Source organism: Rattus norvegicus, chromosome 15 (assembly GCF_036323735.1).
Source record: "Rattus norvegicus strain BN/NHsdMcwi chromosome 15, GRCr8, whole genome shotgun sequence".
NCBI classification, from domain to species: domain Eukaryota; kingdom Metazoa; phylum Chordata; class Mammalia; order Rodentia; family Muridae; genus Rattus; species Rattus norvegicus.
In genome coordinates, this window is record NC_086033.1 from 41,258,180 (window position 1) to 41,282,501 (window position 24,322).

General features: G+C 43.9%; 1 protein-coding gene across 4 annotated transcripts in view; it reads left to right on the forward strand.

Moving 5' to 3' along the window:
- Window positions 1-1,660: 1,660 nt before the first annotated feature.
- Wdfy2 (WD repeat and FYVE domain containing 2) overlaps window positions 1,661-24,322 on the forward strand; it is a 125,710-nt gene continuing 103,048 nt past the window's right edge. The window contains exon 1 of one of the 4 annotated variants that reach the window (NM_001107269.1): window positions 1,661-2,041. Coding sequence is in view for 1 of the 4 variants with exons in the window: in NM_001415102.1 (NP_001402031.1) it covers window positions 1,905-2,041 (137 nt within the window). In the remaining 3 variants the exon portion in view is untranslated. The remainder of the gene's footprint in view (window positions 2,042-24,322) is intronic. The other 3 variants (NM_001415102.1, XM_063274283.1, XM_039093327.2) reach the window with 3 other exon arrangements.

Consider the following 24,322-nt stretch of genomic DNA (forward strand, 5'->3'; position numbering starts at 1 on the left):
ACCCACTACCTCTATGGGTCTCAGAATGCCTTATGCAGCTGAGTTCCTGGGTATTTCATCAGATGACTCCAGGGCCCCAGATCCCCGCCCAGTCTTTTATTACCAGTTTTGCTTGTGGAATGTGCCAGAAAAAAAAATACACACTGTTTGTTACTAAAAGGGTTCATGGAGTTTGCTGTGTCCCTTCCTTTCCTTATCTCACAATTTCATAATTGGCCATCCAAGAGTGAGAAGTTAATCTAAAAGAAGTCATTTTAATCCAATTATTAAAAATAGCCTTGGTAGTAGGCATTAAGAGATGGCTTAGCAACTAAGATCACTTGTTAGAAGACATAACATATTGTGGCTCACAATAGGTTGTAAATCCAGTTTCAGGGGGTCTACCTCTTCTGACCTTGATGGGCTCCTGTGCACATGTGGCATACATACAGACACTCAGGCACACATACACACACTTACTATAAAATAAATAAAAAATAGTCCTCTTGGGACTGTAGAGATGACTTAGTAGTCAAGAGTACTGGACACTCTTCCAGAACTACATTTGATTTAGAGCACCCACTGGGAGCTCACAACTGTCCATAACTCCAGTTCCAGGGATCCAGGCACACGCCTGGTAAATGACATACATGAACCCAAAGCAGCCTAGACTGCTTTATTCCTTTCTCTCCCAATTCTGTGCAGCCACTAATCTGATTATTTTATGTAAGTGGAATCATAAAATAAACGATCATTTATGATTGGTTCCTTTCAATTAGCATTTTGCTTTCAGGGTTTGCCTTGCTTTGCTCTCCTAATGGACACTACAGATACCTAGTAATCCAGTTTCTTTTGGACCTGACAGTAGCAGTGCTTATCCCTTGAAGCAAAACTACATTTTCCCCTAAAAGAGAATGCGCCATTTTACATCCCCACCTGAAGTGTATGAAGGAGCTCCAATTTTCCCATAGCCCAGACAACATTTATCCTCCTTATTAAGGTCATTCTATATTGTGATTGTATTAACTGTCCATTGTCACTGGAAAAGCAAAAATGTTGAATTGCTAGGGATTGGAAACAAGATTAGACCTAAGTGTGAGTCCTTTAGTCATAACAGAAAGAGAAGATTGATGCGATGATTTCTAAACTCCCTCAAAGAAGCTTGTATGAGAATCTCTGGGTTGAGAAGTGTGCGTTATTGCTTTCTAGAACAAGGACGTTGAGGATTGAGAAAACTACAACACCCAAGAGTCCACGCGGTGCAGACGAGAGCCGCTTAACTATGGTCGACAGTACAGCGCCCTCTCCGGTGTATTATTGTTAAAACTTAGAGGTGAGTCATCTGCGCGCATGCACACTCTGGTCTCAACTAGTTTAGCGTCTGTCCTTCCTGCAGGCGCTTTTCCGGTCCCGTTTGACGCAGGCTTTACCCCGCCCCATTCTCAGAGTCTGGAGAGGGTGGGGCTCTGGGCAAGCGCGTTCACAGATTTTCAAGAGGGAGGGGACCAAGCTTTGGGTGTGGAAGTGAGAGGACAGCGGGGCGCATGCGTCCCGACGGCGCTGCCCGCCTCGGCGAGTTACAGGTGGCGGGGCGGAAGTGGCTGCTGAGTTGACGCACGCGCATTGGCTGCTAGTGCCCATCCTCCGGAAGTGGGTTGGCTGCCCAGCGACAGGCCCCGCCCCCGCCCCGCCCCCTGATCCCCGCCCCCTACTCTCTTAGGTGGCGCCGGCTTGCGGCCGGTGTGGCGGTGGTGTTGGTTCTAGGAGCCGGAGCGTGCACGTTCCTCGGACAGGCGGCAGGGCTATGGTCGCCGGCTTACGAAGGCCCGCTCCGTATCTCAGCCCGATCCTGAGCGCAAGCCTGAGCATTCTCTTCAGCCAAGTCCCCCGGCGCGTTCGGCTGCTCCCCGGGCGCGCCCCCTCCGATGGCGGCGGAGATCCAGCCCCAGCCACTGACCCGCAAGCCGATCCTGCTGCAGCGGGTCGAGGGGTCGCAGGAGGTGGTCAATATGGCGGTGATTGTGCCTAAGGAAGAGGGTGTCATCAGCGTCTCGGAGGACAGGTACTGACTGCTTGCCCCTCTGCCTCAGGGAGGTCCGGCCCTTGCTTGGTGGGAGTGTAGACCGCATCTGCGGATTCGCTTCCAAGCGCGGTGGACTCGGTCTCAGCAACTGGCTTCTGGCGAAGTCCAAGTAGCCCTTGGGTTAACAGTGCAGGAGATACACAGACCTGGTCCAGTTTAGGGAATGGGAGGACCAGAGGGAGGAGCCGCCCGGCTTTGCAGGTGTTTTATCTAGGAGGACCCTCCATTCATCGGGATGATTTGGAGCCGCTGCTAGTTGGTCCAATTCTTGGTTACCCGAAACGAGAAAGGGAACGTATTTTCTTTCTTCCATACCGTTCAGCGAATTTGTGTATCTGCAGGACATCTTTCACCGAACTCATGGATTTGTTAAGTTGTAAAGAGAGTAACTTTGGGCTTCTGCGTGTGGTACCCCCCTTTCCTAAAAGTTTATGTCTTGGAGCTCAAGGGGAAATGTCTGGAAGTTGCAAGGGATCACTTTTGCAGAAAACTGCTTGAGTTTCTTCCTTTTGCCTACTTCCTTTCTGATTGCTTAATTAGCAGAAGTAGCTCTGGTTCTGCCTTCAGTATTCCCCCTTGCATTGCGTTTTTGATTTCCAGAGGAATGCCGCTTGAATATATGAACTAGTGTAATTTAATCTGAAATTACTATTTGGTTAATATCTACAAGCATTTTAAAAACAATTGTAACATGGTAGAGGTATGTAGTTGTCTGGGTTTTAAGCTTCTGTCAGGTAGTTAGGTTTTTTTTATATTATAAGTTGATACCATGACAAGGTAGAGTTATTCTGTGACTCTTAAAATTGCAAAGATAGAGCAAAAAGTGTTCACTTTAAAGAAAATAATCACTTCAGCACCTTTCTATAATGTAAATTCAAACATTTTTACTTGATTTGTTTCTTAGGTTTTTGAATATAAAGGAAGAGTCTATTATATGCGTGTATTACATATCTACATCTGCATCATTCTTGATGTAAATGGCGCCTGCTTCATTTCCTATGCAGATCTGTGGGGAAACATTGCCAACATATGTTAATGGCAGTCAGTCCGGGAAGAACTGAAGAAACTGGTTGACAGACGTGGGAGCCTTTTAAGATTCATAAAGAAGTCTTGTGACAGTATTTAATTTTTTTCCTTTGGTACAACATGCTTAGACTGCAATAGATTTTTCTGGGCTTTAAATTTTTGTCAAAGAATTATCTTTTTGGAATATTTTCCATAAAATATATTGAAGGAATATATTGATAAACGTCCCTTTCCAGTACTAGAGGTGAAATTGATTCCTGATTTGTAAGCAATTTGTAAGTTCATTAAATCCAATCGGAGGAGGAGAAAGGTTGTCCGGACCTCAGCTCCATAATATTACTTTAGAAACATCTGTTTCCCATTTCTATGTAGTTTCCTTGAAGGGAACAACTTTAGCGTAGGTAATATTCAATGCCTAGAGGGGCTAAAGTGCATGTGAAGAGTATGTTTCAGTTCATTGCAGCACAAAGGATCTCTCACTTTCCTGGTTTGCAGTGCACATAACAGAATTTCTCTTACTGTGGAGTTACCGTGAAACGGGCCTCTATAGTAATTCTGGGTCCTCGTCTCTGTAAATGTTATTACTCAGGTTGACAAGTCTATGCTTCTTTGGGTCAGTCAACCATGAATGTAACTGTTTTAAGGCAGTTTTCATTATGGTTTTCCCTAGAAGAAAGAATCGATCTGCGTTCTTGCTTTTCAAAGACAATCTTAGTGTCGCTTGAGATGATGCTAAAGATAGGAAGATAGGATATTGATTTTCATCAACACTTAGAAAATTTTTACCATTAGCTGCTTTGCCAGTTCTCCTAGTTGCCCTTCTCCATTCCCACTCATTATAGCCTTTATCTGCACCTTAATGTTTTTTGTTTTAAACAGTGATATACCTATGTTATGTCTGTTTTGTCTTCCGCAAGTTCCCTTGGGAGCTTTGTGCACCTTACTGATGAGTGAGCTACATACTACCTGGCACACAGGAGTCCCTCACCACTTGTTTTATCCGTGTCTGATGTAGGACCACCCATTTCTGAAAATCCAGAACTTAAGTATTCTGGATTAATTGATGTTTGTTAAGTGAGTATTGAGATGACTTGTGAAAACCTTACGTAAACAAATAAACATTTGTGGGGGAAATATTAGACTAGGTGGCCATGCACATGTGCACACGTAATGACAGTGATGGTGATGACCAAGTCTTTTCAAGGTGCTCACGAAGTTGAGTAGCAGAAATTTTAGAGTGTAGGTTTTGTTTTGTATACTCGCGTGGTGCTAGGGATGGAGCTCTGAAGTCAGGGCATGTTAGGCAAGATTTCTACCACTGAGTCACACCCCCAGGCCAAGAATATTATGTAATAAGACCGTTATGTTTAAGACAGAGTATTGAAACCAGAACTTTATGGTGAGGAAGAGTGGCTGGGCTGCACAGTCCCTGCTTCTCCCCCTCAGAGGATTGTTACACTTGAAGTACAATTTCATTCCCAGCCTTCTCTCACCAGTAGGCTGGCGGCTCTCAAATCTTCAAGCTAAAGAGTAGGTGAAAGAAACCTTTGCTTTCGTGGTCACTGTGGCCCAGGTGGGACAACTGGGATCTTTATTTGATGTCAAAGGAGCAAACATAAAGGAATTAAGAACTATAATCAAACCGAGTCGCTGGTGAAGCTTTCTGCCCCCATGCAGAACCTAGTCCCAGAACTCACTGGCCTTGCAGAGGCTCTGGTTGTAAGTAGGTTCTAGTCACAAAGGCTATACCAGTTGTGGGATCTAGGGTCCCTCGTTTCCCTGCTGCTTCTCAGGCTGCCCTTTCTGGACTGATGGTGTTTCAGTGGTCCTGTGTAAGAGCTTCATCTGGGTTGCAGAGATGGCTCAGTGGCTAAGAGCACTGGCTGCTCTTGCAGAGGATCCTGGTTTGATTCTCAGCACCCACATAGTGGTTCATTACTGCTTATAACTCCCGTTTCAGTGAAGAAATGGATCTGTGCACATACATGCATGCAGGCAAAACACTAATACACTCACAGAAGAAAAATAAATGCTAATAAGTAGTAGTACACGCCTTTAATCCCAGCACTTGGAGCCAGAGGCAGGCAAATCTCTTGAGTTTGAGGCCAGCCTGGTCTAAAATGAGTTTCAGGACAGTCAGGGCTACACAGAGAAGCCCTGTCTTGAAAAATCAAAATAAATACTTAGAAAGAGGAGAAAAGTAGGTTGAAAAAAGAGCATCATCACAGACCTGTGTGCTCTGTGTTGGTCAAGGTTTTGTAATTTACAAGGGGTGTTTTATTTAGTAGAGCATAGATGAAGAGAGCCAGGAAGGGCCTCTGTCCAGGTATGACCCAGCCCAGTCAGATGCTTATCTTTGGTCTTAGTTAGGTTTCTATGGCTGTAGTAAAGACCATAACCCAAAGCAACCTGAGGATGATAGGGTTGATTTGAAGCACAAAGTCAGGACTGGGACCTGGAGGTAGCAATTAAAGCAAAGACCTTGGAGGAGTGCTGCTTAATGGCTTGCTCAACCTGCCTTCTTATACAGCTCAGGACCTGCCCACGGGTGTCATGCCCACAGTGGGCTGGGCCCTTTCACACCAACCATTAATTAAGAAAATGCCATCACAGAGTTGCCCACAGGCCAGTCTGGTGGAGGCATTTTATCCATTGAGGTTCACTTTTCCAGAAGATTCTCGCCTGTGTCAAGTTGGCACACTAATCAGCACATCTTCCTACGTTTATTGTCATGCACAAACTCTAACACAGGACAGCTATCTTACCATACAGAGTCTCTGTGACTACGAGTAAGGTAAGACTGGAGTAGCCTATGCTAGTCAGAACTCCGCTCAGAGTGTTGCCATACTGTGGGGAGTTTGGAGGACGAGTGGCTCCAGGAGTAACTAAAGCCAAAAAGGGAAGAAAAAAATTACAGAAACACCTGGGTACAAACATTTGGAATTTTTTTTCTGAATAAAATGACTTGTGGAAACAGGAGTGGGGATGGAAACCTTGTGAGAGGGAACCTGAGGGAGGGGGGCCTAGTTTGATTCCTGCTAAAACACTATGCCAAAAGTATCTTGGGGAGGAAAGGTTTTATTTGGCTTACTGGTCCAATCACAGTCCATTATCCTGGGAAGTCAGGACACAAGCTCCAGGCTGTAGCTGAAGCAGAGCTTATGGGCTTGTCCTGCTGGTTTTCTTACATAGGCAAGGACCACCTGCCTTAGGTTGATACTACTCACAATGGGGTGGGCCCTTCCCCATCAATCATTAATTAGGAAAATGCTACATAGACTTGTCTATAGTCCAGTCTGATGGAAACAGTTCCTCAATTGAGGTTTCCTTTCCCCAGTTGACCTTAGTTTGTGTCAAGTTGACCAAAACCAACTGGCACAGAGAGATTAAGTACTACAACGGGAACCTTGGGGAGCCCCCTCAAACTTTGACTTTTGAGATCCAGCCTTTCAGCAGCTTCCTTTAGGGTAGAACTCATGAATAATAAGGGTCAGATTTACATCTCTGTAGAAGGAAATCTGATGCCCAGTGGCTTTTACTGAGGACTTTGCCAGTTCCTTAAGTGAACTCCTGACTCTGAGAGGTAATTGCCAGAGTTTCCCTAAACAGATACTTAAAACTGCGCCTTAGAGAAATTTAGCAGCTTGCCTGAGGCTGGGATAACCGGGTCTTCCTGGGATAGAGATGCCAATGACCTGGGACTAAAAGGGTTTTATTTCTTTAAAGCTTTACACTTCTAAGTCTCTCAACTGTTGTGTTTCTGAGTGGCCTTATGCTAGGAGAAGGGCGGGGGTGGGGTGGGGTGGGTGTATCTTTGATGGGCCCTTGAGAAGGTGTGCCACCAAGAGATCACACTATGCAACAGAGCTGGAGCAAGAGGTTTGGGGGAATTGGGGGTGTTGGGAGGGGTGAGGGGGGTTAGGGGTGTGTGTGGTAGGGTGGGGGGGTCTGGGGGTGGAGTGGGAACATGAATGAGAGAGAATGAACAAGATAGGGAATGAGAGAGAGGAAGAGAGGGGGGAGGAAGGAGGGAGGTGTAGGAAAGGAGGGCGGGAGAGAGTGGGGGGAGGGAGGCGTGTGGAAGGAGGGGGGCTGTCAATTGATCTGTGGTGGCTGGGGCCTTTTAAGTACTGCACCTGGTGGTGGCTGGTGATGACATAATCTGATGCTGGTGAGTCACTGAAAGGCAGGTTGGCAGAGCATCTAATTTACAACACCTTAATTACTTAATTTTATTTTGAAAAGGTAGGTTAGACTTTTATTTCATCTTATAAATCCTCATAGTGTTGGCCCATTTGCTACTAATTCGTTCATTGTGATGTGAAACTTCACTAATACTTAGACCACAGTTGTTGGTGTTCTCTCTAAGCTCCACCCCCACAGCTACCTGGCAACTGTAGCTTACTCCCCTCTTACCCCCTCTTACTCTTGTTCTTTGCTGCTCTTGCCCCCTTCCTCATCCTTCCCTCCACGTGCCCATGGCTGGCCTTTCCTCTCCTTTACTCTTTCTCTCATTAAACCTCTCCACGTGGAACCATGGTGGCTTGGTGTTTTCTGTCCGGGCGTGGGCTGAGATTTATTTTATGATACTTGCATACAATTTTTTGGAAGAAGTGCAAATCAAAGTTTATCCTACAATTGAAGTTGTGAAAGTTGAGAACTTCTTAGATGGGTTGAAGTTCAAACTAATTTTTGACTATGTGAACTCTTTAATGGTGTAAAATTAGTGAACTTTCACCTCTGCACTAGATCTATCATTTCACATCTGCACTAGAGATCTAACATTTGGTACTAATACTCCTGCTTTCAAGTCCCAAAGGAGTGTACTTCATGGGATTGTTGAAAGTGAGGTCTTTACGCTGCATTCAAGCCAGGCCCAGGAGTCTGCAGATGGGCTGCCTGTATGGCCCCAAGGTCAGGAGCAGGATGACTCCTAGATCTTCGTGGGAAAGCATGCATGTTCAGCTCACTACAAGACTGCTGACAGCTCTGAATTTCTCTTACATTGTGGAACCAGCTTTTCTGTAGGACTATACAGATCTTAATCACTGGAATTGCAACACTGAAAAGTGCCAGGCTGGCACTTCTGAGACTCCTGACATGAATGATTTTGAGACTATGATACATAACCCTAAACAAGAGAAAGAAAAATCCAGAAGACACTTGAGAGAGAGAGAGAATCCAAGCAAAGGAGATCAAAACTTTGAAAAGCAATCCTTTTTTTTTATTTACACAGTATCTTCCTTCCCATAACTGTTTTTGCTTTGCTTTTTGGCATAGAGAGAGGGACATTTTTTTGTCTTGATGTCATTAAGCAAGAGTTGGGAGAAGAGGGGATGTAGTTCAGTTGGTGGGAGCCCTGGATCTTTGGGAGAATCAAATAAACTGGGTGTGGCAGCACACACCTGTCGCCCCTGCTCCAGGGAGATGGAGGTGGGAGTCAGTCAACCCTGGCTACATATGGGTTGTGGGTTTGGAGTTTGGAGGAAATTAAGCCGTGTTATGGCATTAGAAGTTAGTAAATTATGATTTCAGACAGAAGTATTTATGTGCACTGTAGCACTAAACTAAATGGTACACAGTGTATATGTACTTGCTTCCCTAAGTAAGGGCCCCTAAGTGGCTGTCCTGCACACCTACACTGTTAGAGTATCAGTCTGTTGAAGGGACAACATTTTGTATGACTCGGTCTCCTGAGGAGAGTGCTACACATAGAAATCCTCTGACACATAGCCTGACTTCCTGGTGCAACTTCTGCAAGCCATTTCAGTGACTTTTTTCCCCATTCAGAGGCAGGAGGCCTCTTGGTTCGTATGCTTCATTTAATCATTAGTAAAAATTAATCCAGGATTCTGAGAAATGGCCAGTAAGGCCAAAAGAGCAAAGAGGTTGCTTACTTGTCCTCTGTAGCATTTTCTGCCGTGGGCTTTTCTGTTTTTAATTTAAAATTCTTGAAAAAGAACCAGGGCGGGTGCTGAGACCAGAGCCAAGTCCATTTCCCCTCACACTCAGACTGAGTCTCTTCATCTTGGAAAAGGAGGGAATTTGTGTCTCAGAACCACTTTGTGCCCTTGGAGTGCCTGGGTGAACAAAAATTCCCTGCAGTTACCTCCCCCTGAGACCACACGTGAGAAAGAATGCAGTGGGGAGGAAGTGAGTGGCAGCTTGTGTGAAATTGTCCCGTTTCATGGAGCAACTGGCAAGCAGAGCTTTGGAGCTCTGGGCCAGCAGCGGTTTCTCCCGGCTCAGTCTTCCCATGCATTTGTTTTGTTTTGGTACCTAATACCCAGGTGAACAGGAGTCACCACATTTCTGCCTTTAGATTTATCCTGAAGTTTCCAATAGTGAACATTTACTTCTGGGTAGCTTGCTAGCACACAGTCAGCACCAGAGTGGGCAGAGTAGTGTTTTGGAAAAACTTTTTGACCACAAATCAGTTTTTGGCACCTCTTTCCAGCCCCCATCTCATCCCTCTCTCACAGAACTGGAACAGAGGGTCAGATGGGAGCCAGCTCTGCTCTGACCTTGGCATTTCCTGGGTTTCCTATGCTGTAAGCTAGTGGCCTTCTCATATGACAAGCACACTGACTTTCTGCTCTTAGTTCTTCTGAAATCCTGATTGTACACATGCCTTTTGGTTAATTTCCTGACCCGTTAATGGTTTGGGAACCAGAGTTTGCAGTTCAGCTCTCTAGAGGAGCTGCTCAGGTCTTTTCTCTGCTTTTACAGTGTTTGGTTTTGTGGGTTTTTAAGAGTATGAAACACAATAAGATATGGTCATGATGTTGTCAATCCCAGCACTCTCCCGCAGAGGCAGGTGGATTTCTGTGAGTTTGGCCAGGCCTGGTTACATGGTGAGTTCCAGGTCAGCAAGTGCTGTGTAGAGAGACTCAAAAAACAAAACAAACAAAACAAAAGATCTAAAATGCAGTTTAATTTGGGGGCTTATATCCTGTGAGCCAACCCTGGTCTTTCTTGAGACCAAAGTCCTATTAAAATACCTTATCCCTGGTCTTCATAGCCAGGCAGATCTCTGTAGTGTGGTGCAACTTAAAGATGTTAGTGCATTTTCTTGTAACTACATTTTTTAAAAATTGAAAATAAATTTATTTTCTGATATATATTCTGATCACAGTTTCTCCCTCCACATCTCCCAGATTCTGTCTACCTCTCCACCCTTTCAGCTCCAGGCCCCCCTTTTTTTCTCTTAAGAAAACAGCATCTTTACTCTAATTTTTAGTGACCAACTTAATTTTAAGCAATCATAATTCTTCTGGAATATTCTTTTATCTTAATAAATATAGTTATCAGTACCGCAGAGAACAGTGGTTGTTGTTATGCATTACCTTCCAGCAGGTTTCCTAAGGCGGGCTTTAAAACACGATTATGATCATACATGTCCTTATCATTGCCCCACTTAAAACCTTGCCAGGAGCTAGCTCGTCTTAGCTGTCGTGTTGAACATGGTTTCTTCCCCTCACATTCACTGGTGCCTACTGACTGGCTGGCCTGAATGTTCTGGGTCATGGAGTCCCCTTTATCTTTTGCACGTGTTTTGCTGTTCTTGCTGACTTCAAGCACTCCGTGAACTGGATTGGGAATGGGTGGTGTAGTAGACATCTTTGTCCTCTTCCTGATTTTAGTGGAAGTGCTTTGAGTTTTTCTGTTCGGCAGATGTTCACAAGGGGCTCGTTGTATATTGCCTTTATTATGGTAAGATATTTTCCCTCTGTTCCTAGATTCTCTAGGACTTTTATCATGAAAGGATGTTGGATTTTTGTTTTCATTTAATGAGATGACCATGTGGTTTGTGTCCTTGAGTCTATTTATGTGATGAAATAAATTTATTGATTTATTTTTATTGAACCATCCCTGCATCTCTGGATCAAAGCTGACTAGATCATGATAGATGATCTTTTTCTTTTTTTTTTTTTTTTTTCTTTTTTTTTCTTTTTTTTTCGGAGCTGGGGACCGAACCCAGGGCCTTGCGCTTCCTAGGTAAGCGCTCTACCACTGAGCTAAATCCCCAGCCCCGATAGATGATCTTTTTGATGTTCTTGAGTTCACTTGGCAAATATTTTACTGAGAACTTTTGGGTCCATGTTCGTCAGAGATACTGGCCTTACTTAGTTGGGTCTTTGTCTGATTTGGGATCAGGGTAATACTGGCTTTGTAAAAAGAATTTGGAAATGTTCATGCCTTTTGTAGAATAATTTCAATAGTATTGGTTTTTTTTTTTTTTTTTTGTTCTCTTTGAAGGTCTGGTTGAATTTTACGCTGAATTCTTCTGGCCTTTGCTTGGTTCAGTTTGAATGTTTTTAATTACTGCTTCATTTTCATTGAATGTTATGAGTCTAAGTAATTTATTTCATCTTATTTTAGTGTTAATAGACCATATACATCTAGAAATTCATCCATTTCTTTTAAATTTTTCTAGTCTTGTGGAATACAGAGCTTTAAAATGTCTTTTAAGAGTATCTGAATCTCATCAGTGTTTGTTGTGATGTCTCCTTTTTATCTCTAACTTTATTATTTGGATCCTGGTTTCTTTCTTTTGGTTAATTTGGCTAAAGATTTTCCAGCAGTGTTAATCTTTCCAAAGAATGGTCTCTGTTTCATTAATTCTTCGTATTGTTTTTTGTTGGTTTGTTTCAATTTCATTAAGTTTATCCCTAATTTTGATGGTCTCTTCCAGACTACTGTGTTTAGATATTCTTTGTTTTGTTTCTTCAAGGCATTCAGATGTATTATTAAATTATTAACTTAACCCCCCTTTTTTTAATGTTGGTCCTTGTTGTATCCTGTAGGTTTTGAATTAACATTTAAATTAGAATATTCAATTCTAGGAATTTTTAAATTTTCTTCTTGATTTCTTCCTTGGCCCAACTGTCATTTTGTAGTGTTGGTAGGTTTCTCTGGCTAACCTGGAACTCGGTCTGTAGACCAGGCCGGCTTTGAACTCAAGTTTTGTGGTGGTTGGTACCCAGTTTCATTTCATTGTGGTCAGATGAAATGCAGGGTGTTACTTCAATTTCCTATATTGGGTGTAATTGCTTTGTGTCCCAGTATGTGGTGGATTTTGGAGAAAGTTCATGGGCTGTTGAGAAGAATGTGCTCTGCCGTGTTGGGTGGAACATTCTGTAGGTGTCTGTTAGGTCCACCTGATTTGACGTCATTCAACTCTAGAGGCTCCCTATTTAGAGTTTTTAGATGACCTGGCTGTTGGTGAGAGCCAGGTGTCAAAGTACCCACTTATCACTGTGTTGGTATTGATTGTGTGTGTGTTTTAAGAAGTCCACCACAGTTTCTTTTATGAAATTCAGTGCTCTGGTTGGTGCATATTTGTTTATAATTGTAATATCTTGGTGGACTTTTTTTTCCTCTAGTGAAGCTAAACTTTCCTTCCTTATTGCCCCTGACTAGTTTTGTTTGAGGTGTATTTCATCAGATATTAGAATAGCTACACCAGCTTGTTTCTTAGCTCCATTCACTTGGAATACCATTCTCCATCCTTTTATCTTAAGGTGGTGTCTACTGTTGATAGTGAGGTTGTTTCTTAGAGGCAGAAAAAAGGTGGGTCCTATTTTCTGATCCAGACTGATAGTCTATGTATTTTTACTGGAGAATTGAGACCATTAATATTCAGAGTTACTATTGAAAGGCATGCGACTTGTCTATTCTTGTTTTTTTACTCCTAGCCAGGACATACCCAGGAACATTTCCAACTACTGGCCAAGGACACAGATCTTGGTTCCTGTTCCTAAATCTGCTTGACCAGTTTCTGCCTCCCATTCTTTCCATTGACGTCTTTCTGTATCACACACTTCATTGTACTTTTCAAGACAGAGTCTCTCACTGAACCTGGAGTTCACTGATTGGCTGGCTGGCCTGTAATTTTCAGGAAAGCTTGCCTACCCAGCTTTGGGATTGGTAAGTGAGTGCTGCCAAGGCAGGCAGGCATTGGAGACAGTTTAGTATGCTGGGGCCTCTCTTGTACTAATGCACTTGCTAGCCTACTTGTCACTTACAAGTGCGATAGACACTCATTCCCCTTCAAACAGTGCAGCCAACAACCTCAGAAGCCCCTTGGTCTCCCACCTGTATCAGGTACACACCTGCCATTTCTCAACAGCTGTGCCAGTTTTTCTTACCCGATAACAATCGACTTTGCAGTTTCTATTCAAGTGCGTTCTCATCGTGTCTGGGTATGAATACTAGGAGGACTGGTCTAGCGCAGAGTCTAAGCAGTTTGTAGCTTTACAGTAAAACAAACTGTCTGTCCTCTAGTAGCATTTTTGGGAGAGTCCTCCCTTTACCTTCTTATGCCTGTACATAACTGGTCATGCATAGGTTAGAATCGGGCATTATAGGAAGGGGTATGCACAGTAAGAAAGGGAATATGGACCTAATCTATCAGTAACAGCAGAGAACCACCCAAACTATGTCCCTTGGTAGGACCAGCCCCCCTCTTTTTAGACCCCATAAAAAGAGACCCCAGGCAGTAGTGTGGGCCCTAGAATAGCCTCATTCCTGTGGCCTGTTATCAATCTTGATAGTGTGTCTTCTTTAATCTATACTATTGTTTTGCTACAAGTAGAGTTATCTTGCTTCTTTTGCAGATCTAGGTGTTCCTTATTTTCAATTCTTTGGGAAAGAGGTGCTATGTTTAAAGAGACCATCTACTCGTTACCTTGGAAATTCATAGAGATGCCAGGTATGGGATACCTGCCTAGAAGTTATTGGTCCGGAAACCCTAGATGTACCCCAGCCTATTGCCATAGCGCTTGATTACCCACTGGAACTAGATGGAAAGATCCTATTGCTGAAGACACAATACACTGGTTGTAGTCATATAGAAAAACCAAACCGGAACTGACCTGAAAACTTCCTCTGTTGGCTAGCTATCATAGTGCTGGAAGGTACTATCTGGCCGTGTGAGGAGAAGAGCTATTCATGATATTACCCATTGGTAAACTGATCTGCTAAGGCAAGATGTTTCCACTGGTGCAGTAGTGTTATACTGGCTGTTACAGTGAGGGGTGGCTAACCAACCACTTTTGAATTGGATTTGAGGTCTGCTACACAGGAAATAATTCTTTTGCCTTGTACTCTAAGTCTGGTCAAAGGCCCCAGAGGGGAGCATGCTGTTGTTGCCTTGCTAAGAGGACATGTTGTCAAGCTGCCTTCTAAACATTTATGTTTATACACATAGATTAGTGACTGCCCTCAGCCTTGGCCAGAGAAGCGTCTCTGTAGTGCTTAGCTGTTAATGCACACACCCCAAAACTAGTCAAAGTCCTGAGAATGTCAGACTGTCATGTTGAAAAGATACAGATCTTGGGAGCTTGTACATCAAAGATTTATTTCTTACCAATGTTCCACCACAGAACTGATAGGCAAACAAGCCGTAAGCAACTTGAGCAGAGCCTTCCCCCATGCCCAAGAGGAGGGTTTGGGAGCATCTGCCTTTCCCAGCAGGGACCCCTGTATGGTGTGGCAGACCTGGAAGGTGCTGCTCACCCTGGAGAAAGAAACCGTGTTTGGGCAGTTGCTGTGTATGACGGTCAGTGCAGAGGTCTCTATCCCTGTGATGTCTGTCTTCGAGTGGTGACTTGTTCTCTTTGTGACATCCTGGACTTCCTCTTTCCTTTCTGACCCTTTCTTTCCCACAATCCTCCTACTCTTTGTATTCTTTCCATCCCCAGGAACTCTGCTCTCTCATAAACGAAAAGTCATTTCAGGACTTCCCATTCCTCACCATGGAACATTCACAATAGATCTTTCCCCAGAAAAGATCCAAGAGGTTATAGAAAATCTCAATTGCCACTTGAGAACAGTGGCTGCGTCTCAAGCTTCGTTGTTCATTATGCTTTAGACATCCTCTATTGAGATACGCAGTCAAGCTGTCCGAGCCTGGAATTTTCCGTGTTCAATTCTATGACTTACTGCTTTAATTTCACATCTGTAGTCATCAAGCTGGAAAAAGCTTTTAAGGGGTCTTTATATTTCAGACTGGTTTATAAAGGATGACGCTGCCTGTGTTACTCGTTAGTCCCCCACCATTATTCAACAGTCTCTGTCTGACCCTAGAAATCCTATAATGAAACCAGTCACTTAGGCTGTTGTGAATGCTCTTAGATAAAACTTCTTTGTTGATGTATTTTAGTGTCCAAATGTGGAATGCTTTGTCAGGAGAAGCTGTGAGCATTCTCTGAATTCTACAGGATGTTGAGTCAAAATGTAGCCCCCACCTCCAACCGGGCTTTATTCTACATTTGCAGCTCTTCGTTCGGCATATCGAGCAGGAGAGCGAGCAGGGATGAGAATTAGAGCACATGCACACATGCCTCACATAGTTGAGCACTGCTTATGTGCGAGTACGGTACTGAAGTTAGGTCAGTGGCTGGCTGTCCTCACATGACTGACAGTGGTACTAGTGATAAATTAAGAATCAAGGTAGTGCTTACTTGGTCCATTAATGGCTTCTGAATGTCTTGAGGTCAGGGATTATATCCTGTGCCACTGTGAGCCACAGTAGTGGTACAGGATGTATGACCTGCAAGTTACAGATCTTCCCTGACATACAGTGGGGTTGTGACTGCATGCTTATGGGAAAGCACATGAAACTTGATCTGTCTGAGAGCTGATTTCCTGAAGGACAGAATGGATTTAAAAACAGGAAAAGGAAGAAAAGAAAGAGAAGCCTCCTGGTGCCCATCATTAGTAGAAAATAAAGTCAAGTGCATTGATTCACCTGCGCTATCTACTGTCCTAGTTCTACAACACTGACATGGCATCCACTGTTTACCAGCATGCTTTTGACTGGACACTGCAGTTGCTACCATGGAACGCTGGGAGAGAAGAGGGCCAGACTGCAAATCACTGTTGTGTAAAAAAGAACCAAATTCAAAGTTGAGTTCTTACCACAATTTTCACTTTTATACCACTGCAGAGTTGAAACATAAGTCAGAACACTGGGAACCAGTGGCCATCTGTAGTTAGAGGAGTGCTTCCGTGACTAAAGGGATGATTAGATAAATGAGTAAGCTCACGGAAGGACTGCCTGCTCCTCAGCCGGGGTCCTGTGATTTAGAGATAGCTAATGGATCTTGCGCGTAACTACTGAGTGTTAGAAGAGTTTCCTAAGTGGTAGAATACAGTATACTCCGTCTGTCTGTGTAAAGTGAGCCAAACCGTTCCTGCCAGTCTAAATACCACTCTTGGTTCAAAGCGTCTGTCCCCAGCAAAACAACTCAGATTTCTCGAACACAGAACATTATAGTTCTATAAAATGGACACTTGCCAGTGCAAAACAACAAGGACTTAGTGGACCTCTCTAAGGAGAATCCGTGGGAATCCTGGAGGAGGGAGTGCTGAAGAGGGGTGGGCATACCATAGACATTTCCTTCAGCAGTGGTCACTTAGGCTACCGTGCAGTGCCTGTAGGTAATGGTGAACTGTGGAGCCTAAAGGAGGGAGAAGCCAGTGGGCCCCACTTGGCTTGTTGTTCCTTTGTCTCAGCTCTCACCTTCCACTCAGTTGTCACAAGATCTTCCTCTTCTGCTGCTACAGGTAAATAGTCTAGACTGATTTTGTAGTTATTACCCCAGTCCTTTCTAAATTAGACAGTAGGAGTGAGGTCCTTCACACAAGATTGGGGATGGCTTCTCTGATGCTACTTAATGTGTGGTCAGTCTACCTCCAGGCAGAGACAACTCTGTAATTTATATAGACAGAATGAGCTTTTATGTTCTAATAATTGGACTGACATTTCTCATAGGTTCCTTCCTTGTATAGACACACACGCACATGCACACATGCACACACCATGTATTATACATACATATCACACATACATATATACATACACACTCACATACACAGATACATAGACAGACACACATACACACACACACCATGTATTATTATACACACAGATACATGCATACATACTCACCACACATACTCACACATATACATACATACTCACATACACAGATACATAGACAGACAGACACACACACACACACTTGACACAAAAATGACAGCTCTCATTTTAAAGGGAGTAAGAGATAGTTTATTCTGGACCATTTTGAGCGACTATGGCCTGGGAACACAGATTTAGGTTACCCCAAGTTGCATGCTCTAGAGAGAAAGCAGTTTCATGACATTTTACAGTTTTATAGAACAAAGGAAGTCATAAGTCAAGGCAGGTTTATAATACATTGGTGGGTATACCAGAGAGGCAATCATAGCAAGACGGGGAAGTTTTCCTATAAGCCCAAGGTGTTCTCTGATAATGAATGTTCTTAGCCTGGGCTGGTGAAAGTGAGAGGCCTGCTACACTAATAGAGTCTGAGTCTCTTAGTCAGGGGATACTCCTTCCGACATGGATGTGCTCAAGGAATGGCTGCTCCAGAAGGGCAGAACTAGCCCAAGGGAAGGCAGCGAGACCTTGGACCTGCAGTCTTGTAGTCTGCCCACAGCATTGCAGTTCTCACCCGTCATTTAGTCGCTGCAGACACATTCTCTTCAGGAGTTCTACCTCACATTACCCTTCAGTCCAGAAAATGAGTCTATTGCAAGTCTTTTGCCAGATTTTGGAAAAGTGCTTTGTTTGGAAACTGTTAATGTCTCAAATGCTGGTTCTTCACCTTTCACATTTCTCATTAACATGGTGTCTAGGAGAAGGGGAAATGGGTGGTTGAGAAGCTCTGCAGATGCACTAGTCACCTCTGGATCCTGTTTTGGTCGGCTGTGGTCTGAGTTGAAGAGTGGTTAGGGAGGTTCCCTCCTAAGTGTCCTCTGTTGGAGACTCAGGCTGTTCTTGTTCGTCTTGGCCAGGTCATACTTGTGAGTCAGTCTTTACCCAGAATTCCATGTGGGAAGTGTGGTATAAGCCTCTGTACTCTAGGTTTCTCTTACCCTGTGACCAAGCACACTGTAAGAGGACAGGACAGAGTGGGCGTACATGTTCATGCACTTCCTCTTCTGCTCTGCCGTGTTCTCCTGCCCCCAGGTCCCACTGGCTTCAGTGGTGAGCTTCATTCTTTTGCGGGAAAGCTTCTCTCCTCCCCCCTTCCCCTGCTTCCCTCTCTTCCTCCCTTTCTTCTTCCTCTTCTTCTTCCTCTTCCTCCTCCTCCCCTTCCTCCTTCTTATCTGTTCTGTAGCATTTATGACCTGACAGAAGCCTTGCCCAGAAGACCTAACAGTTGGGGTCATTTGTGCTGAGTACATAGCTTTTGAAAATAACCCTTCATGGGGGAACAAAATAATCATGGGAGGCAGAGAGAAGGAGTGATCTAGGTGGGAGATGGAGGGGGAGACAAAAGGGGAACAGGATCAGGTGGGGGGTGGTTAGAGAGAAGCCCAGAGGGCCAGGCGAATGAATGAAAATATGCAGTCTCCGGAGGTGGGGGGTGGGGACCCTCCAGAAAGTACCAGAGGCCTGGGAGGTGAGAGACTCTCAGGACTCAATGGGGGTGACTTTAGCCAAAATGCCCACCAGTGGAAGAGGGAATTTGTAAAGTCTACCTCCAATAGATAGATAGGGCCTCAAATGGAGGGACAGGATTACTAACCCACAGTCAAAAATTTTTGGCCCAAAATTGTTCCTGTCTAAAAGAACTGCAGGGACAAAAATGGAGAAGAGACTAAAGCAAAGGCAGTCCAGTGGCTGCCTTCTGAGAGGCCCGACCAGTAGCTGACTGAGATGGATGCAGATACGTAAACCCAACCATTGCACTGAAGTTGGGGACCCTTACGGTTGAATTAGGGGAAGGAAGCTGAAGGGGAGGGCAACCCCATAAGAAGACCACCAGTCTCAACTGACCTGGACCCCTGAGAGCTCTCAGAGACTGAGTCACCAGCCAGGCAGCAAATAGCAGAGGACTGCCTGGTCTGGCCTCAGTGGGGGAGATGTGCCTAATCCTAGAGAGACTTGAGGCTCCAGGCAAGGGGGAGGAGGGATGGATGAGGAATTGTGGGAGGAGGGGACTGGGATGGGGTCAATAGCTGGAATGTAAATAGATAGTGAAAAAAGTAACCCTTCATTAGATACTACATTAATGAGGAATTGATTACCTTGGAAAACAAACTTAAGACACACTTAAGGACTATTTTGAAGAGTCTGAAGGACTTCATATTTTAAACAGTTTTGAGTAATAAAGTAGAAATGTCTCAGCACTCTGATTAACAGTTTTAAAGGGCACACGGAAGATGCCATATTGTTCCATGTTCCCTCAGGCACAAATGACTAAGGACAATTTCCCCTGAGCCCTCTCAGATTTCACCAAAATAAACTGGCAAAGTTTAAATAGAGAAAAACACAGTTAAATTTATTGATGTATGTACTAGTTACTCAAAATAATTTTTTATATTCATTTAGTTACTTTGGGGGTAGGTACTTCCAAAGCATGTGTGTGGTAGTCAGAGGACAATTCTTAGGAATTGATTCTCTCCTACTCCATGAGTTCCAGGAATTGAACTCAGGTCACTGGCATTGTGGTGAGCACCTTTAACCACTGAATGAGCCCAAAAGGCATACATCATCCTGTAGAGGAAGTTGTGGCAGTTTGAATGAGAATGGACCCCCATAGGCTTTTATGTTTGAATGTTTGGTTCCTACTTGGTGAACTGCTTAGGAAAGATTAGGGGGTGTGGCCTTGTTGGAGGAAGAGTGTCACTGGGGGTTGGCTTTGAGGTTTCAAAAGCCCTAGCCAGGCTCAGTCTCATTCTCTCTTCCTGTCATTTGCTTATGGATCAGATGTGAGCTCTCAGCTATTGCTTCAGTGCCATGTTTGCTTGATTGCCTGCCATGCTTTCTACCATGATGGTTATGGACTAACCCTCCACTGTATGTCAGCCCCCAATTAAATGCTTTCTTTCGTAAGCTGCCTTGGTCATGGTATCTCTTTACTGCAATAGAACAGTGACTGTTTTATTGCTGCGAACAGACACCATGATCAAGGCAGCTCTTATTTTTTCTTTAAAGATTTATTTATTTATTACATATAAGTACACTGTAGCTGTCTTCAGACACACCAGAAGAGGGCATTGGATCTCTTTACAGATGGTTGTGAGCCACCATGTGGTTGCTGGGAATTGAACTCAGGACCTCTGGAAGAGTAGTCGGGTGCTCTTAACCGCTGAGCCATCTCTCCAGCCCAAGGCAGCTCTTATAAGGACAACATTTAATTGGGACTGGCTTACAGGTTCAGAGATTCAGTCCACTGTCATCAAGGCAGAGCATGGTAACTTCTAGGCAGGAAAGGTAAGGGAGGAACTGAGAGCTCTACATCTTCATCTGAAGGCCACTAGAAGACTGGCTCCCACATGGTTAGGAGGAGGGTCTCAATGCCACCCTCACAGTGACACACTTCTTCCAACAAGTCCATACCTCTTAATAGTGACACTCCCTAGGCCAAGCATATTCAAACCACCACAGTGACAAAGACAGAAGCCCATTCAAGTGAGGCTATATTCCTTTGTCTTTTCTGTGACATACCTAGGTGGGACTGAGAATCATTTGAATCCCCTTTTTCCAGACTGTTCTTAATGAAGGTATAGGAATCCCAGAGTCAACTAAAAACTAGGAACCTCAGTTGAGAAAATGCTTCCGTAAGATTGGCCTGTAGGCAAGCCTGAGGGGCTTGACTATTGATGTGGGAGGGCCCTGCCCACAGTGGATGCTGCTACCTCTGGGTCAGTGGTCCTGAGGCATATAAGAAAACAATACGATCAAGTCAGGAGGAGCAAGTCCATAAACAGCATTCCTCCATGGCCCTTGCTTCAGTTCCTGCCTCTAGTTTTTTTCTGATGATAGACTAAAAACTGTCAGATGAAATAAACCCTTTCTTCCCCAAGTTGCTTTTGGTCATGGTGTTTTTATTATAGTAATAAAAGCCCTAAGGAAGATAGATGGTCAGAGGATGTGGTGGTTTGAATAGGTTTGGCCCCTATAGACTCATGCGTTTGAATGCTTGGCCTACAGAGAATGGCAGTATTAGGAGATTGGCCTTGTTCTAGTAGGTGTGGCCTTATTGGAAGAAGTTTGTCACTGGGGCGTGGGCTTCGAGGTCTCTTGTGCCTAAGTTCTGCCCAAGGCTGTGGAATCACAACCTCCTCCTGGCTGCCTTCAGATCCAGATGCAGAGCTCTCAGCTCCTTCTCCAGCACCTTGTCTGCCTGCACACTGCCGTGCTTCCTGCCATGATGATAATGGACTGAACCTCTGAAACTGTAAGCCAACCTCAGTTAAATATTATCTTTTATAGGAGTCGCTTTGTCCTGGTGTCCTTCACAGTAATAAAACCCTAACTAAGGTAAAGGACAACCTGCGGGAACTGGTTTTCTTCTTTTACCTTTAGGTCTTAGGTATCCAGCTCAGGTCATCAGGCCTAGAGGTTAAGCCCCTTCAACTGCTGAGTTATCTCTCAGGCCTGCCCCAGAGTCGGTCTTTTTAAATCAAACTGTTCAGCGTGGACAAACCCAGCTTGTTTGGAGGTATTATTCTCTGAGCCCCAGTAGCAGTCATGATCAGAAAAAAGAAGACTACAATTAAGATTATCATATATGCTGCTAACCATAATAAAAGACTGGTAGAAAGAACATTAAATAACTTCAGTATTAATACGATGAAACAGTACTAGTTAACTTGAATGCTTTTTATAGTCTCAATTCAATTTAAAATACATTTTGATCCTTTATTTGTAATTTGGTTTCCTATTTTGATTGATGTAGAAAAATGAGGTGTTTGTGAGAGAGAAGGGGAGGAGGGGTCTGACTAGTTTACTTTTGTATTAAATGTTGCATTTTAGGTCTTTGAAATTACACTGAACTTGGAGAGCTTTATTCATTCTCTTGTCACAGAGGTCCAGGGGTTACCAGAAGCGCATTTGTGTTCTGACTTAGTGCAGGCAATGGGATGGTGAGGTTTGTGGTGTCTTTGACCCTAAAGACAAGGTTTGAATTTACAAGAGTGTTAGTGCAACACTACCCTCTTTATTTCCTCCCTGTCCCTTTAAGTGGATTGTTTTCATTGTTATTTGTGTGTGCTCGCTGTGTGTTAGTGCATGTGTGAAGGTGGCACCAATATGTGTCAAGCTCAAGGGTCATTCTTTTAAAAAGTCAGTGTTTTAATCCACTCTCAGAATTTTATGCAATGTCTTTTCATTATATTCATCTAGTTCCTTCTCTCCCTAAACTTTTTCCGGATCCACCCTATGGTGGTTGGATGAGACTGGCCCCATAGGCTTATATATTTTGAGTGCTTGGTCCCCAGTTGGTGGAATTGTATTGGGAAGGATCAGGAAATGTGGCTTTGTTGGAGGGGAGTTGTGGTACTAGGGATGGGCTACAAGATTTCAAAAGCCTGTGCCAGGTCCAGGGCCACTCCGTCCTCTATCCTGACACTTCTGCTTGTAGATTGATCCTTCTCTATGTCTGTTAAGGAGGAGCGACAATGTTTGCATGGGAGAAAGAAGGCAAGTTTTGAAGTCAGACTGGTTTGGTTGATTAAATTAACTGTTTGTTTAGGACGCCTGCGCAACTGAAATAAGCCTGTGAGTATTAGTGGCTTCTCTGTAAAGAGGCAGGGTGGAGGCCATACAAGACAGCGTGCACAGAAATGCAGGAGCGTCCTCCATCTACAAGACTCTGCCAGAGGCTCCTTCCTCTTTCTTCACCAGTGAGACTAGATTGTTAATTTTGATTGGCACTTAGCCCTTTAGCTATTGACAGTCTAATTTTGTAAAGGAAGTGTATTTCATTTAGTAAATGATGTGGCTCGTGTGTGACAGGTCTGAAAGATAATTGAACAAATTTAACACAGTTTTATTTTTGAGAATCTTCTGTTTAGAATTTGGTGTTCACAGACACTTGTCTGTAATGCTCTCATCACATGCATTTGGTCTTTGGTAAAGACAGCCACAGTGACATTCTTTATGAGAGACCCAAAGGAGACAGGATGACCTAAGAGGACCCTTGTTATATCACAGATGCTTTTAGCAGGTTTGCTCTGGCGTGTTCACATTCTGTTTGTCTGTTTGTCTGTTTATTGTGGTGCTGGGAGTGGACCTCCGAGGCCTTTGAGCATATGTCTGGCAAGTGCTCTACCACTATGTCTTCAGCCTCGTACCCTGTGTTCAATTAAAAACATTCTTACAGGACAGTTTGTAATATCAAAATGTAACAACAAAATGTTTCTAAAATGAGACCTAATTGTAAGATTGAATAGCACAAAGCAGTCCTGTAGACCTTTCTAGAATATGTATTTGTATACTTCATTAAATATTCTGTCTGTGAATGTGACCCATCTTATGTTTTCAAAGTGCACATCAAGAGTTTCCTCACATTGGAAATAAGGAAGTTGAATCTAGTCTGTCTTCGGCTTGCTTTGAAGTTGAGAATGTGAGATTTCGGTTTTAAGGTGTGGGGATGGTAGTCCTGGGAAGCTGTTGATAAGCCAGTGGCTAAGTGATAATCTGTCTGAAGGAAGTCGTCAGGCATTTGCCGTTCATATGTGGAGGATATTTCTAGAAGGAAGTTGCAGACACATACCTGCTCTATCCTCTGAACAGTATGTTTACAGTTCACTCAGAAACACAGGTGGATACTGATATTAAATAGCTAAAAGACCTGGGGCTTCATAATAGCAGATGTAACTGTGGACTGTGAACAATATTATTCCGTCTTTCTGAAATGCAGTGAATGAAGAGGGTGCTGTTTGGGCCAGTTAAATGTAAATGTCCTGGCTTAATGCAGCTGTGAAACAGGCTCTGGAATGGTGGAAATTTCTAATGGTTTCTCATTGCAAAATAGTCTGGCTCTTTTTATTTTTACTATACATTACTTACTTTTCTTCTTCTTGTGACCAATAACTGACGAGTAGCAGTCTGAGGGAGGAAGGATAGCTTTGGCCCAGGAATTGAGGCTGTTCCATTCCAGGGAGGAAAACATGGCGGTAGGAACAGGAGGCAGATAGATAGCCACGTGTCTGCAGCCAGGCAGGAGATGAGTGCTTGTGTTCAGCTTGCTTGCTTCCTTCCGCCCTTTATTCCCTGTGACTGCCCAGCCCAAAGGATGGTGCCCACCCACACTCTGTGTAGCCTTGGCTGTCATGAACTCGCTCTGTAGATCAGGCTGGTCTTGAACTAGCTGCACCTGCCTCTGCCTCTAGAGTGCTGGGATCAAAGCCTGCGCCAGTAACACAAATCCCAAGCCTTATGGCTTGTGC